This window comes from Salmo salar, chromosome ssa19, assembly GCF_905237065.1.
Source record: "Salmo salar chromosome ssa19, Ssal_v3.1, whole genome shotgun sequence".
Lineage (NCBI taxonomy): Eukaryota > Metazoa > Chordata > Actinopteri > Salmoniformes > Salmonidae > Salmo > Salmo salar.
Genome location: NC_059460.1, coordinates 37,151,618 through 37,167,906, shown reverse-complemented (window position 1 = coordinate 37,167,906; position 16,289 = coordinate 37,151,618). Strand labels below are relative to the sequence as shown.

The window sequence follows — 16,289 nt, the reverse complement described above, 5'->3', positions numbered from 1 at the left end:
GACCTCAACCCAATTGAGATGGTTTGGGATGAATTGGACTGCAGAGTGAAGGAAAAGCAGCCAACAAGTGTTCAACATATGTGGGAACTCCTTCCTATCATCAAGGCAAAGGGTCTAAAATATATTTTGATTTGTTTATCACTTTTTTGGTTACTACATGATTCCATATGTGTTATTTCATAGTTTTGATGTCTTCACTATTATTCTACAATGTAGAAAACAGTAAAAAATAAAACCCTGAGTAGGTGTGTTCAAACTTTTTACTGGTACAGTACATAAAGATGATTTATGAGTTCAAGGGTCTTTAAGGGCACGTACAAGCATCGCCTCCTGAAGTCTTTCAATATACACACGGTATACTTTCAAGTCAGCACTGAAGCAATGCAAATGACGGGTTTGCTTGAACTGAACTAGAGTCCTGTCCAGGGGGGTGTACTATGGGCCGCTCTGGTTCAGACAAGGCTTACTACTTACATGAACTGCAGTGTTGAGATGGTAACAGAAGTGAGATGGACACAACAGAAGAGGCGACCCTCGAACATGATTTAATATACCTTCCAGAGTTAGGGTCAAAACCATTTTCAATTCCAGTCAATTCAAAAAGTAAACCAAATCCCATTTCAATTCCAAATGGTCCTCATTGAAAAACCATTGAAGAGAACAGGAATTTCAGTGTGCTTCCTGAATTGAAATTTGACACCCAACCCTGATACCTACCAGTGTCCCCGTACTGCTTACTAAGAGGACCATCCTGGGTATAACATACGTGAATACCTACCATACTGCTGCTTGACAATACACTGCAGGTATAAACTAGGTGATTACCAACCTCCATACTGCTGCTTGACAATACACCGCAGGTTGAAATGTCTCTTCACAAAGTTGGCCACCAGGCTAACTCTTCTCCCTGTGAAAGAAAACAAGCAGGTATAAGATTAAAAACAAAAAAACATGTTTTAAGTGAGAACAGTCATTGGTCTAGAGCTGAAAAAGAAAGGAAACTCACATGAGCACCACAATGCCTATTCGACCCATGCTATACCAAGGTTTTCCAGCACACAGCTTTGACTTGCTACAGAAGCTATGTGTAGGCAGGTTGCTTAGGATTCAAACCTTTTCAAACAGCCTAATTCATACTCTTACAGGAGGTGCTTCCACAATAATGTGGTTTGTACCGCTTGCAAGGTAAAGTATTGGATTCTTCAAACAACACAGTAAGACATATCCCGTTACATTACCTTTTCATGCTTTAAATTTTTTTTCATGAAAGCAAGCTTTGCTTGTATGCTTGATTGAGCTGTTTTGTCTTGTAGTAATGTTGTGCATGCCTGTATTTCCTTAAACCTTTATTTTAGCAAAACATGTAATTGGAAAAAAAACAACATAATAACATCCTTTATTGATCAGTAGGTTCCCAACATAACAGGTGGCGTGTTGAACACAGTAGCTCAGATAGAGCCTGTCTGCATTCCTGATTTCTCTGATTGTTAGCTTATCTGTCTAACATTGACATATGCTCAGAACCACACGTGTTTCAAACATGGTCCTGTTTAATCAATTGCTGTGCTGATCAATGGACAATACATTACCTATGTCACAATCATTTTTAGCTTAAAGTTATGTTTGTACTTGTCAAAACTATAAACGAAAGAATGGTGAAAAAATATCTCCTCCGGGAGGCGAACCCGCAAATTTCTGATCCACAAGCGGCAACTTTAACCATTACACCAGCCAAACTCAACTGGTGGACCGCGGTCCAGGCCTGGACCCAGAGAAGGGTCAATCCGGACATGGCAACATAGCATTTTTTTTTTTAAATACAAAAGTCAATACATTATTTTTTACACAGCTTTAAAAAAAAAAAAAAAAAAAAAGATCAACCGGGTGCAGTGGCCTCTAACTCACCAATCTTTCTCGCTCTCTCTCAAAGCAACGCCCACCTCTACTATTGCCATGTCTAATCCAATCGTGTGGTTATATGCAAATACAAAAGGCCACGTCTTACCCAATCACATTAATCCAAATATCTTCCGCTGAACCTTGGGACAAGCAGGCAGAAAGAAACAGAAAGATTTGACCGCTGTTCAACTGTTAATATCACAGATAGGAGTGTAGTTATCAGCATCTTTGTTAATATGGCTTGTTAAAAAAAAAAAGAAAAAAAAAGTTGCCTCTGTATATTCAAAGACGAGTGGACGGAACAGTATTTATTCATTCTCCCCGCAACAAGCACAAAACCAATGTGCCTGATGCAGTGAGTCCCGTAGCTCTCGTGAAAAGTGCCAATGTTAAGCGCCATTATGACACCAGGCATAGTAAATTGGACCAGACGTATCCCCTGAACACGGAGGTGAGAACAAACGAGGTCCAAACAATATGAGTGGTCCACCAAAGTCCTCGTCAATTCCCTGACAGCCCAACAACGTGCAATGAAGTGTTCACTGAGGAAAGCTTGGGTTTTGGGTATACACAAAAAAATATATTTTTAGAAGCTGAGATGGTAAAATACTGCATGTGTGAAGTGGCTGACACCTTGCTTGAAGGTAAACACAAAATATGAGCTGAAGGAAAATATCAAACAGATTCCAGTCAGATTCACAGCAATGAGAACTGAAATACTAGCTGAAGATTTAACTTCACAACTTGACGAGGCCATTCCGAATGCACCACGCATTTCATTCGCTGTGGATGAATCAAAAGCTACCAATGGTAATGCCCAGCTTCTGGTGTTTGTCAGGTTTTAATAACGAAAAACAAAGAAGGAATTCTGTGAGGAGCTGTTGGCCTTAATGGCCTTAACAAATCTAGAAGCACACACAGGGAGAGGATATCCATGAGACCATCAAAGGAATGCTGACAAAAAGGGGGCTAGATCTGAAGTCTGTCACCACAGATGGAGCTCCAGCCACGATAGGAAGATGGAGGGGACTGGTCGCACATTTGAAAAGAGGACCACCCGGACCTGACATCTTACCACTGCGTCATCCACCAATCTGTCCTGTGTGCCAGTCTGGGAAACGAGTATTCCCGAGGTCATGACAATGATGATGAAACGGATCAACTTATTGAGAGCAACATCATCCCGACAACACCGCCTGCTACGAGAACACCGCCCGCTATCATCCCTACAACACCGCCTGCTACGAGAACACCGTCCGCTATCATCCCTTCAACACCACCCGCTACGAGAAGTTCTGACAGATGCCGATGCCAGTTGATGACCTACTAATGCACAACAGTGTCAGATGGCTCAGCAAAGGCAGGGTTTTGGAATGCTTTTGGGCCATTCAGGAAGAAATCAAAGCTTTCTCAGCAGGGCAAAAGAGTGACAAGGCAACTCAGTTTTCAAAGTTGTTGGAATATGAGAAGTTGGAAACAGTTGCATTTTTGGCAGACATTACATCACACCTTAATCAACTGAATGTTAAGCTGCAGGGACGAGACAACACAGTGTGTGATATAACAGCAGTCCGGGCTTTCCAGAAGAAAATGGGCCTTTTCAAGAATGATCTCCAGGGAGAACTTCTCCACTTCCCCAAACTTTTGGAGCAAACGCAGGGAGACAAAGATGTTCCCAACCATGTTGATTTCATCCAGAATCTGATGGATAACGTCAAGGCTTTGATGACTTCACTGTTGGAAGACAACTGCTGCTGCCCAGCTACAACCCCTTCATGGTCACAAATGTGACAAAGTTGTCAGAAGAAGCAAAACAGATCTTCAGATGGGTAGATGCTACATCACAGCAGATGGAGTCGATTGAGCTGCAATAAAATGTGTCTTTGAAGGAGCAGGATGGTGACTGTGACCATGTCACCGTTCTGGGGAAAGATGGTGCCTGCAGCTGACGTCCCTGTTCTCAAGAAACTGGGCACTATACATCCTGACCATGTTTTGGCTCCACATACAGCTGTGAATCAGCCTTCTCCACAATGAACTTTATTAAAGACAAACAGCGTACCAGGCTCACCAATGAACACCTGCATCAGTCTCTCAGAGTGGCTCTCAAACCATAAGGGGCCAAAGTTCAAAGCATTTGTAGGAGACAGAAAATGTCATTTCTCTCATTATGGCAGGGCAATGCCCAGAGTGACTTACTCATGAATATTGCACGGCCCAGGGTGACTTACTCATGAATATTGCACGGCCCAGGGTGACTTACTCATGAATATTGCACGGCCCATGGTGACGTTCTGTGAATATTGCACGGCCAAGAGTGACGTTCTGTCAATATTGCACGGCCAAGAGTGACGTTCTGTCAATATTGCACGGCCCAGAGTGAGGTTCTGTCAATATTGCACGGCCCAGAGTGACGTTCTGTCAATATTGCACGGCCCAGAGTGACGTTCTGTCAATATTGCACGGCGCAGAGTGACGTTCTGTCAATATTGCACGGCGCAGAGTGACGTTCTGTCAATATTGCACGGCCCAGAGTGACGTTCTGTCAATATTGCACGGCCCAGAGTGAGGTTCTGTCAATATTGCACGGCCCAGAGTGAGGTTCTGTCAATATTGCACGGCCCAGAGTGAGGTTCTGTCAATATTGCCCGGCCCAGAGTGACGTTCTGTGAATATTTCACGGCCCACCGTGACGTTCTGTGAATATTTCACGGCCCACAGTGACGTTCTGTGAATATTTCACGGCGCACAGTGACCTTCTGTGAATATTTCACGGCGCACAGTGACCTTCTGTGCCTTCAGATTATTATTTTGGTTCAACTCTCCTTCGTTCTCCAGAAACTGTATTTCATTAAAAAAAAAACATGTTTTTAATTCAAGGCTCATGTACAGTGGTTCACAGCGCACTTTTTGCATAGAGAATTATGCAACCACTTTTGTTCTTCAGCTATGTTGCACATGATTACATTCGAAAGAAGTTGTAATTAATTCAAAATCTTAGTCTCATTTAATGTATTTAATGTACACGTAGCACATTTCCTAAGTCGTAGATGACTATGCTAGTTACTACGCTGTACCACAGGGCAGATAAAGCACGATATCCATCCAGACCTTGAAATGTTACATTTCGTATGGTATGTATTAATTTGTGTATGTCTATCATCTAATTAGCATGATATGGTACGAATTACAATTCATACAATATGCTATGAATTTGCAATATGTATGATATGTTATGAATTTCAATTTCTTGTGGCTAACATTAGCTAGGTGGCTAACATTAGCTAGGCTAGGGGCATTCGGTTAAAGGGTTAAGGTTAAGAGTTATGCTTAAGGTTAGGGGAAGGATTAGCTAACATGCTAAGTAGTTGAAAAGTAGCAAGTACTAAGTAAGTAGCAAAGTTGGTAATTATCTAAAAATGCTAAAGTTGTCCATGATGAAATTCGAACTCTCGACCTTTGGGTTGCTAAGGTCCCCCAGTCGCGATTCACTTCTTCATTGTTCGTTATACAGCAAAATACATGAACAAAGCTCAAAAAACACCCAAATACATGATCTCAGTATAGTGATGTAGGTCTTTAGATGTAGTACATACAAATGTAATTTTGTGCAACTCAAGATGTTTCTTCTACCAGCGTGTGTTGTGGTACTAGAGGGACATGCTCGGCACCGTGGGGGAAACAGCGCGACACGACCGGAATGGATATATAACGTTGAGGATACATTTAGGAATTTCATGTGTTGTCTGTAAAGCTCAGAGACAGGATTGTAAATCAAGGCACAGATCTGGGGAAGTGTAACAAAAAATGTCTTTAGAATTGAAGGTCCCCAACGACACAGTGGCCTCCATCATTCTTAAATGGAAGAAGTTTGAAACACCAAGACTCTTCCTAGAGCTGGCCTCCCGGCCAAACTGAGCCATCGGGAAGAAAAGCCTTGGTCAGGGAGGTGAACAAGAACCCAATGGTCACTCTGACAGAGCTCCAGAGTTCCTCTGTAGAGATGGAAGATCCTTCCAGAAGGGTAACCATCTCTGCAGCACCATAATCAGGCCTTTATGGTAGAGTGGCCAGACGGAAGCCACTCCTCACAAAAAGGTACATGACAGCCCGCTTGGAGTTTGCCAAAAGGCACCTAAAAGACAATCAGACCATGAGAGTAAAATATTATCTGGTCTAATGAAACCAAGATTGAACCCTTTGGCCTGAATGCCAAGCGTCACATCTGGAGGTAACCAGCACTGCTCATCACCTGGCCAATTCCATCCCTATGGTGAAGCATGGTGGTGGCAGCATCATGCTGTGGGGGATGTTTTTCAGCGGCAGGGACTAGGAGACTAGTCAGGATCGAGGGAAATATGAACAGAGCACTCAGGACCTCAGACTGGGGCAAAGGTTCACCTTCCAACAGGACAACAACCCTAAGCACACAGCCAAGACAACACAGGACTGGCTTCGGGAGGAGTCTCTGAATATCCTTGTGTGGCCCAGCCAGAGCCCTGACTTGAACATCTCTGGAGAGAACAGAAAATAGCTTTGCAGCAACGCTTCCTGACAGAGCTTGAGAGGATCTGCAGAGAAGAATGGGAGAAACTCCCAAAATACGGGTGTGCCAAGCTTGTAGTGTCATACCCATAAAGACTCGAGGTTGTAATCGCTGCAAAAGGTGCTTCAACAAAGTAATGAGTAAAGGGTCTGAATACTTATGTAATTAAGCAAACATTTCTAAAAACCTGTGTTTTTGCTTTGTCATTATGGGGTATTGTGTGTAGATTGATGAGGGGGAAAAACGATTTAATCCATTTTAGAATAAGGCTGTAAAAAGTCAAGGGGTCTGAATACTTTCTGAATGCACTGTATGGTCACTATGCAGGACAAGCAAATAGAAAGACAAGCAACTTACAAGAATCTGGGTTTCCCGATAGATGAGTGTCAGACCTTTAAACCTACATGGAAGTTAAACAAAAAGTTTAAAAAAAGAAAAAAAAGCTTAGGCTCAAGTTGGTTATTCTTTTCGTAATATTTTTCTTTTGAAGCGAGGAGCCTTTTGGTGAACTCCAAGCGGGCTGTCATGTGCCTTTTACTGAGAAGTGGCTTCCGTCTGGCCACTCCACAATAAAAGGCCTGATTTGTGGAGTGCTGTTTCGATGGTTGAACTTCTGGAAGGTTCTCCCATCTCCACAGAGGAACTCTGGAGCGCTGTCAGAGTGACCATGAACGTGGCCCTTCTCCCCCGATTGCTCAGTTTGGCCGGGCAGCCAGCTCTAAGAAGAGTCTTGGTGGTTCCAAACATCTTCCATGTAATAATAATCTATTTAAGAATGATGGAGGCCACTGTATTCTTGGGGACCTTCAAAGTTGCAGAAATGTTTTGGTACCCTTCCCCATTCTAGTTCAGTTAAATAGTTAACACACACACACACGGCACTGCATCTCAGTGCAAGAGGCGTCACTACAGTCCCTGGTTCGAATCCAGGCTGTATCACATCTGGCCGTGATTGGGAGTCCCATAGGGTGGCACACAATTAGCCAGCGTCGTCCGTGCCGTCATTGTAAATAATAATTTAATTTGTTCTTAACTGACTTGCCTAGTTAAATAAAGGTTACACACACACACACACACACACACACACCAAAAGGTTATTTTGTTGGCATTTACGTATGTCCCCATTACCGGTAAAACATAATCAAAACCTATTTCCTTCACTTACTTGCTGTGCTGTTTCATTGTTCATTTGTTCAGTCGTTTCATTCTCAACCAGGATTTCTATGGAACGACGTTTGGGTCTTTGTGTGTCAAACAACATGACATCTGTTTCAGTAGCTTTAGTTAGCTAGCTATCTATACAGCTAGGTGTCATCATCTAAAATAACCCTAATTTAAAAGACAGTTCTTATTTGATTAATGGCGGTTGGACCCATCTATGTGAAGCTAGCCACAATAAGGATTAGCCACAATAGTGGACTTTGCAGGTTAGCCTTCAAAATAAAAGTATGGCATAGTTCTACTATTTGTATTAATTTGCATCACTGTCAATTACATATTTTTATTTTGAAGGCAAACCGCAAATTCCACTATTGTGCCTAATCCTTATTGTGGCTAGCTTCACAACACATAACCCGGTGCGGTCGAGCCTCACTAGCCAGATTAAGCTAGCTGGCTGCTTATAACGTTAGCTTTGGGCAACAGGGATAAGTAGCTGGCTAGCGATTTATTTTCATGAACTGCAGTTCAATTTCAATAGGCAAACAACAAGTGTCAACCTAGCTAATACTTACTCACAAGGATTCCTAAATCATTATTAAGAATAATGACTGCAGGTTGTACTGGTCATTGTTTTCAGGCGGGTTTATTGGTGCTAGCTAGGTACCAAGTTAAAGCTAGCTACCCCAGAAGTTGCGGTCGAACAAATGATGCTTTATTACCAACGCGGTATTGTAAACACATCGTTCGTGGCCGGTGTTTGCAGACTTTTTTGTACAGCTTTGACAGTGCTACTGTATCTTTTTTGACACGCAAAGACCCAAAAGGCGTTCCACAGTATGTATGTCGTGAAGCTAATAGCAGTGACGCTATTACTGTGTAACTCCGGTAGGGCAACATCTGAAAAATAGAGCACTTGGTAGTGTGTACCGGTGCTCGACCAGTCGACGAAAGCCAACATCACCCACGACAGAGGACGGTTGATTGTCAAGGGGAATGAATTCCATTATCTTGGTTTTAATGGATTTCGCCTTTGAAATGTTCTTACTCTTTGAAATGAATGCTCGACTTCTTTACTGCTCGATCCACACAGCAGACATTGTGGGCTAGGTTAGGAACGCTGTGTTGCATGTGTAGCGCAAAAATTTACGTGGCGTCATTACGTCATGTACCTACGTTATATAGGTATGCACGGTAGCTTTGACATCTGTTTTTAACATCGGCGTTAAACTAGACAGACATTGGCCGATACCGATGTTGGCATTTTTAGCTAGTATCGACCGATTCCGATATGTTCACCGATATATTGTGCGTCCCTAGGGTATTGTGTGTAGATTGATGAGGAAAAAATGTATTTAATCCATTTCAGAATAAGGCAGTAACATAACAAAATATGGAAAAGGGAAGGGGTCTGTAAACTTTCCGAATGTACTGTATGTGCAAAAGTCTGAGGTTTTAATTTTACATTTAGTGAAAACCAACAACTGTATTGCAACTTCAGCTGGAGAGTCTGGACAACAGTAAAGGAAGACTGCAGTTCTTCAACAGCCTTATTCAGTGTTGCTGCACAACAATACATAACTGTCATCAGCATATAAATTAAAACCAGTTTTCCATCAACATTATTAATTCTTTACACTCATACCCATATACAGCTTGAAAACGGCAAATTTGGACACTTATAAACACCTAAATTGGAACACAGTGGCTGTAAAAGTAACATGCTATTAGTGCTGAGCGATTAGAGTTTGAGGTTGGTTCAGTTTCGGTTCGATTATAAAAATAAAAATGATCACGCATAACGCACTATGGATTACGTGGGTTGAATTCTGTAACGGCACAGAATAAAACAATGAATAAAAGTCCCATGATGGTAGTGACTGCTCATTACTGCTGATCACTTATTAACCATCATTTACTCACATTACTTTACTTTATTAAAATATTCCAGTTGTGTTTATTACATTTGTTTCAGGCCTTTTTGATGTCTTTATTATTTCATTCCAAGTCATCATCTCATCTCTATAGAGCTGCTGTCTGACAACAAAAAAAATCACTATTTTAGTTGTTCTTCAAAATATGGCATACTTTTATGACTGCTGAATACCAACTATTAAATCACTTAGATCATGTATTTTCAGATAAAGATAACTTGAGGAAACTGCTCTCGACATCGTGCATTCTTTTGTCCCTCATGTAGCATAAAAGAAACACCGACCGGACGAGCAGCCGCGCAATGGATTATGGTCACTGTAGTTAATTATCACGTTTTCGGCGCTAAAACTATGTAGAACACTGGCTTGTTGGAAAAGTATAACTCCCTACTACATCGTACAGTTTGGGATTGATCTGATTTGCTTTTAGAGGGGAAACTGCCATGTCCACATTGAGCTCACAGAAGAATAAAAAAAAAAAAAAAAAAAATTACCAATGTAGGTCAAACAGTTGTTTAAAAAACGAAAAAGAACAGACATTTGGTTTAATCTCTCAGCACTACATGCTATACATGAGGTCAGAGTTCAGGCTCTGTGCTTCACAGCTCTGTATGGGTTTTGACTGACAGACGTTCTGAACTTGAGCACCTAACGGACAACAAGTCCCCCCCCCATCCCTCCCGGGATTGGTTCTTCTTTCCTTGTGGGTGTAACCGTATAGCTTCCGTCCCTCTCCTCGCCCCAACTCGAACCAGGGACCCTCTGCACACATCGACAACAGCCACCCTCGAAGCATCGTTACCCATCGCGCCACAAAAGCCGCGGCCCTTGCAGAGCAAGGGGAACAACTACTTCAAGGTCTCAGAGCGAGTGATGTCACCGATTGAGACGCTATTAGCGCGCACCACCGCTAACTAGCTAGCCATTTCACATCGGTTACATGTGGACCACAAATCTCCAAAAGTCCCCATAAGTATAATACAATTTTAATTTTTTTTAAAGTCCCCAAAAGTATAGCAAAACAAAGAAAATTATTTGTTTGACTTCACATATCGTCCCCATGAAAATGGCACCGGAGTACTGTACATTTTATCCCCATGAGGACAAAGGCTATTTAAGCTTAGGGTTAGATTCAGGGTTACAGTTAGAATAAGGGTTAGGGGTTAAGTTTAGGGTTAGGGTTAAGGTCAGGGTTAAGGTTATGGTAAGGGTTAGGGGATAAGTTTAAGGTTAAGAATTAGGTTTAGGGTTAAGGTCAGGGTTATGGTAAGGGTTAGGGGTTAAGTTTAGGGTTAAGGTTACAGTTAGAATAAGGGTTAGGGGTTAAGTTTAGGAATTAGGTTTAGGGTTAAGGTCCGGGTTAAGGTTATGGTAAGGATTAGCGGTTACAGTTAGAATAAGGGTTAGGGGTTAAGTTTAGGGTTAAGGTCAGGGTTATGGGTTAAGTTTAGGGTTAAGAATTAGGTTTAAGGTCAGGGTTATGGTAAGGGTTAGGGAAAATAAGATTGTGAATGGAAATGAATTTTAGGCCCCCACAAGGATAGAAGAACAAATGTGTGTGTGTGTGTGTGTGAGAATGGCATGACTGGAGACATCAGCTGTTGCTCCATCTTTACAGTGTCCTGCGTCGAGCAGAGTTGGTTTTGGCTTGCGTCCCAGAGAGTGGGTTGCTTCCCAAATGGCACCCTATTCCCTATATAGGGCACTACGTTTGACCAGAGCTCTATGGCACCCTATTCCCTATATAGAGCACTACGTTTGACCAGAGCCCTATGGCACCCTATAAAGAGCACTACTTTAGACCAGGGCTCTGGTAGTAAAAGTAGTGCATTATATAGGGAATAGGGTGTCATTTTGGACGAGGACTTGATCTCGTGCTAAGCCTACAGTCATGTTTTGGTCTCCCTCCAAACAGTGTGACTCCTTGGGGGAAGAGTGGCCCCTTGGTTTCTAGGGTAGGAATGTAGTCCATAATGGTACCCTGTACCTTATTTATATAGGGAACAGGATGTTATGTACACAGCTGTAGTCCACAATGTTTTACAATCAAATGTTTCCTTTATGAAGGGTTCATTAGTAGAAAACTCTTTCTGTGGCAGGAGGGTAGTCTGTAGTGTTTTACACTGCTCACTGAATATATTTAAAGATACATTTTACAATAAGCTTTACAGTGAGGGTTTCTAAAGGTTTTATAATGATTATATTAACTGTAAATTAAACCCTTTCTGCGGCAGGAGGGTAGTCTGTAGTGTTTTAACCAAGCAGAGTGTAAGCCAGTGGTAGGGAGGTTCTACTAAGCTATATGGAATTGTTTTAAGAAGGTGATACCAAGGATCATTTTGCTACTTGATTTAGTATTTTTAGACCTCTTGGTATGAAAAAAAAATTACACTAAATAATTTGAGGTAGATTTTTGTTTGGCGTTACTGCTATTAGCCCATACATTGAACAACAGATTCACTACATGGAACAACAGATTCACTACATGAAACAACAGATTCACTACATGAAACAACAGATTCACTACATGAAACAACAGATTCACTACATGAAACAACAGATTCACTACATGAAACAACAGATTCACTACATGAAACAACAGATTCACTACATGAAACAACAGATTCACTACATGAAACAACAGATTCACTATATGGAACAACAGATTCACTACATGGAACAGATTCACTACATGAAACAACAGATTCACTACATGAAACAACAGATTCACTACATGGAAGTATATATGGAGACTAAAGAATTAGGGGTTAAAAAATATATATCCTAATGTTTCTCATATCTTTAAGATATAGGACAGACACTTCAGAACAAACTTTATTTAAACTGGTACCGGGGGACCTTCAGACGAGTCTTGAGGCTTGTGGGCGTCCTAGAGAAAAACAAGTGTGCAGCCCAAACCGTTGGGGACGCTACAGACAGAAGAAGTTGGTAGATTGACTGCACCGACTTCAGACGAGTCCCGAGATGCGTCTCGGTTGTAGAGCAAAACGAAAAACACCATCGTGTTCGTAGTTACAGACGACTTTGTGAAAATGGTCTCATGGTCTGACAAACACCTCTCTAGCTCTGTCACTTTTCACCGCGGATGAGGAAGTGCGACATCGGCGGATGAGCTGGATTGAGACGCATCCAATGAAAAAAAACATCTCTACCTTAAAACTGACGGATTTTGATGGGGATTTTTATATTATTATGCTAATTCGATTTCCTCTGAGGCGTGTTCATCGACTCTAGGGGGTTCATTCACTGATCTGAAGACGAACAGAACAGCCACATTCCATCATTTGCGCATCCCCTCAAAAAGTGGTTGACCGACAGCAAGGCAACAGTAAACACGACGTCACCGACAGCAAGGCAACAGTGAACACGACGTCACCGACAGCAAGGCAACAGTGAACGTGACGTCACCGACAGCAAGGCAACAGTAAACATGTCATCCCCCACGAATGATGCAGCGCCCAACAATTTATGTTGTGTGGATTAATAAGAGAAAGAAAAACTATTTTCCCCCCCCTCGCTGGAAATCAAACCTTGATAAACACACAATGGACGGGATGACAGATGAGGGACAGACGGGATGACAGTTACACTGATAGTATCAGAGACCGCCAGAAAACATATAGTGAGACAGCATTTCCCCCCAGTACTTTAACATGTAGTGAGACAGCATTTCCCCTCCAGTACTTTAACATGTAGTGAGACAGCATTTCCCCCCCAGTACTTTAACATGTAGTGAGACAGCATTTCCCCCCAGTACTTTAACATGTAGCGAGAGAGCATTTCCCCCCAGTACTTTTCAACATGTAGTGGCACACCACTCAAAGCAGCAGCACAGAACACGCTTACCAGAAATGAATTAGTTCAGGTCGCAGAAAAACGTGGAAAAACGTTTTGCAACGGAAAATAATGCAGGTGTTTCTTTTTTGGACATCTTACCTCCCACAATTTACATTTACATTTGAGTCATTTAGCAGACGCTCTTATCCAGAGCGACTTACAGTAGTGAATGCATACATTTCATAAATTTTTTCTCCGTACTGGTCTGTTTGCTTCTGTTTTGTCTAGTGAATACAGCCCTGTCCCTGGGATTTCACACGGTTACCCCCACGCTCGCTGTGATAGGTGGATTCACTTGTCAGTCACAGTGGTCTCCTAGCTAAAGCCTACAGAGCCTCATCATCCACGCCTCTCAACAACTATGTTTGGTTGCACCAGCACCTCTTTGTTGGACTCTGCATTTGCTTTCTTTTCTTTGCTCACGCACCTCTCCGGTCTGTGGAATCTGACTCTGTGGCTGTGCTATCTAGAAACCCTCTAGAAGCAGTTAATAAAAGCAGTTTAGTCGTCCTATAAAACTAAATCGGTAATGATCCAATTTAGAGCTAGCTAACAAAACTACTAACGATAGCTTTAGACTAGCTAGCTAGCTAGCTAACAAAACTACTAACGATAGCTTTAGACTAGCCTAGCTAGCTAGCTAACAAAACTACTAACAATAGCTTTAGAGTAGCCTAGCTAGATAGCTAGCTAACAAAACTGCTAACAATAGCTTTAGAGTAGCCTAGCTAGATAGATAGATAGCTAACAAAGCTACAAACGATAGCTTTAGAGTAGCCTAGCTAGATAGCTGGCTGCATGATTGCTTCAATCTATCTAACTTCAATAATTTTGACTCATTTAATAAATGTGTTTGGCACAGGATAAAGAAAATATCTGCTGCTGCTACCCAAGGGATACTGCATTTCCTGAAAAAGTTAGTCAGACAGTTTGTTAGTCCAGTAATGTTGGCATTCTATTTTATTTCCACTGCTGGTGATTATTCACAAATGCTTGTGGCACAAACATCCCTGTCTTAAAAGCAGGGGTCAGAACCGGTTCAGGGAACAGAACAGAAAATCGGAAAATAACCAACATTTTCAAGGAACAGAAATGGAACCTGGAACGAAAGTGATCCATACTGTTCCGGAAGAGAACCGTTATTTTAAAAGCATGGGAACCGGTTAATAATGTTCTTTTAGGTTCCAGGAATTTCTTCCAGTCCCACCACAAAATGCAACAAAGTGTCTATGCAAAGGCCTCACTCCTTCACCCAGTGTCGGCCTGCAAGCTGAAAATCTTTGCCTGTGCGTTCAGGCTCCCTGCCCCTCCGAAGGTTACGGTGCGGATGTTACAAGCTTGATTCAGTAGATAGGGAGACATTTTTAATTAGATAAGAATGGATTAACTTGTTCAATGCTAGTTAAGGAAACTATAGGCCTATATACCAAGTTTCACTTTGGATTTATTAACTACAAAAAGGTAGGTGTTTTTACTTCTGGTGCTGCTCTGCACACACAAGCTTGTTAGCTAGCTAGCTAGCTCAAACTAAGGACATTCAAAGTTCATCCATAGAAGCCACTCCTAGGTATAATTTTGTGGACCTAATTCATATAATGCATGTCATAACAAGATGCCCAGTGCTTCAAGCCTCCCCCTCAACCCTCTTCCACTCTCTCCCCACCTGCAAAATTTCAGTTGCAACTTTCACAATAGGCTACACTTGTCTGTCCATCACGAATGTAAACCAGCTTGCCTGCTCTATCCTCACTGATTGGTGAAGAAATGTAATGAGCTAAATGTGAAGAACTGTTGATTTAACAGGTTAAAAAAGGAACGATATAAACTGTTACTTTTATTTGGTTCAAACCGGTTCAGAACTTTATTTTGCTGGTCAGAACAGTGGAACAGAACACCAAAAAAATAATGGTTCTGTTCAGAAAGAAACGATTGGAAAATTATTTGGTTAAAAAACTACAAATTCCTCCACAGAGAAGTCTACACAGACAATACGAACACATTTATCCAACCGTAAGAGATGGAAGGCCAAAGCAAAAAGAGAGAATTGATGGATTCTAGCACCACCATAACAAATACAGAGACAGGCATCATGGCGTCAGGCTTTTTCGACTAGTGACACCTACTGATATGAACTGGTAATGCAGGTTTGGTTGGAATAGAGTGCAATAGAATAAGTGACATTCAATCAAATCTACTTTATTTAAAAGGACATTATTTTAAATGAAAATGATTTTATATTGATTTTACAGGCAATCAGTTCCTATAGTGAGCAGCAGGGATCCAACCTCCGGGGGGCCAGGACAACACCACAAAATGTGTGGTTTTATGGTTGCAGAAAACAAGCTTTAAAAACCAGCAACATTTTGTCTCTGTGAACAATTGGCCACTCTCACGAAAAATGGTGGTAGAAACGCCTTTATAAGCAAATATTCATATAATAACCACCATATTGAAAATAAACTTGGAGTCATGTGATGATATGTTGTGTCGTCGTCCCGCTACGACTCAGGAAAATATTAGCATATTTTCTTTGTGCAGATGTTTGAATATTTACATGAAAATATGTCGTCAATTGGATGAAAACCTAGTTATAAGGCGAGTAACCATATATTTTGAATGGATTCACTGGCAGTTCCTACTTTGCCACAAGGGGCATTGTGCCAATTTCTAGGGTGCTTTTGGCACCAGCACTGCCTCACAGGCAAAAAAAAGTACGCAAAGCTCTTGCTAGCAAATTAGTCGTTCCCAACTGGTAGCCAGGCTCCTACCAGTAAGCCAGTCTCTTACCGGGTAGCCAGTCTCTTACCGGGTAGCCAGTCACCTACTGGTAGTGAACGGACGATTGCCATAATCTTTCTAGTTTCATCACTCAGTTAATACCAGTTTATCTAACT

General features: G+C 41.8%; 1 protein-coding gene across 4 annotated transcripts in view; it reads right to left on the bottom strand.

Annotated features, from left to right (window-relative positions):
* slx4ip (SLX4 interacting protein) overlaps positions 1 to 16,289 on the bottom strand; it is a 125,298-nt gene that overhangs the window by 45,903 nt on the left and 63,106 nt on the right. For all 4 annotated transcript variants that reach the window (XM_045702277.1, XM_045702278.1, XM_045702279.1 and 1 more), the window contains one exon: positions 830 to 907. In XM_045702277.1, the coding sequence (XP_045558233.1) occupies positions 830 to 907 (78 nt within the window). The remainder of the gene's footprint in view (positions 1 to 829; positions 908 to 16,289) is intronic.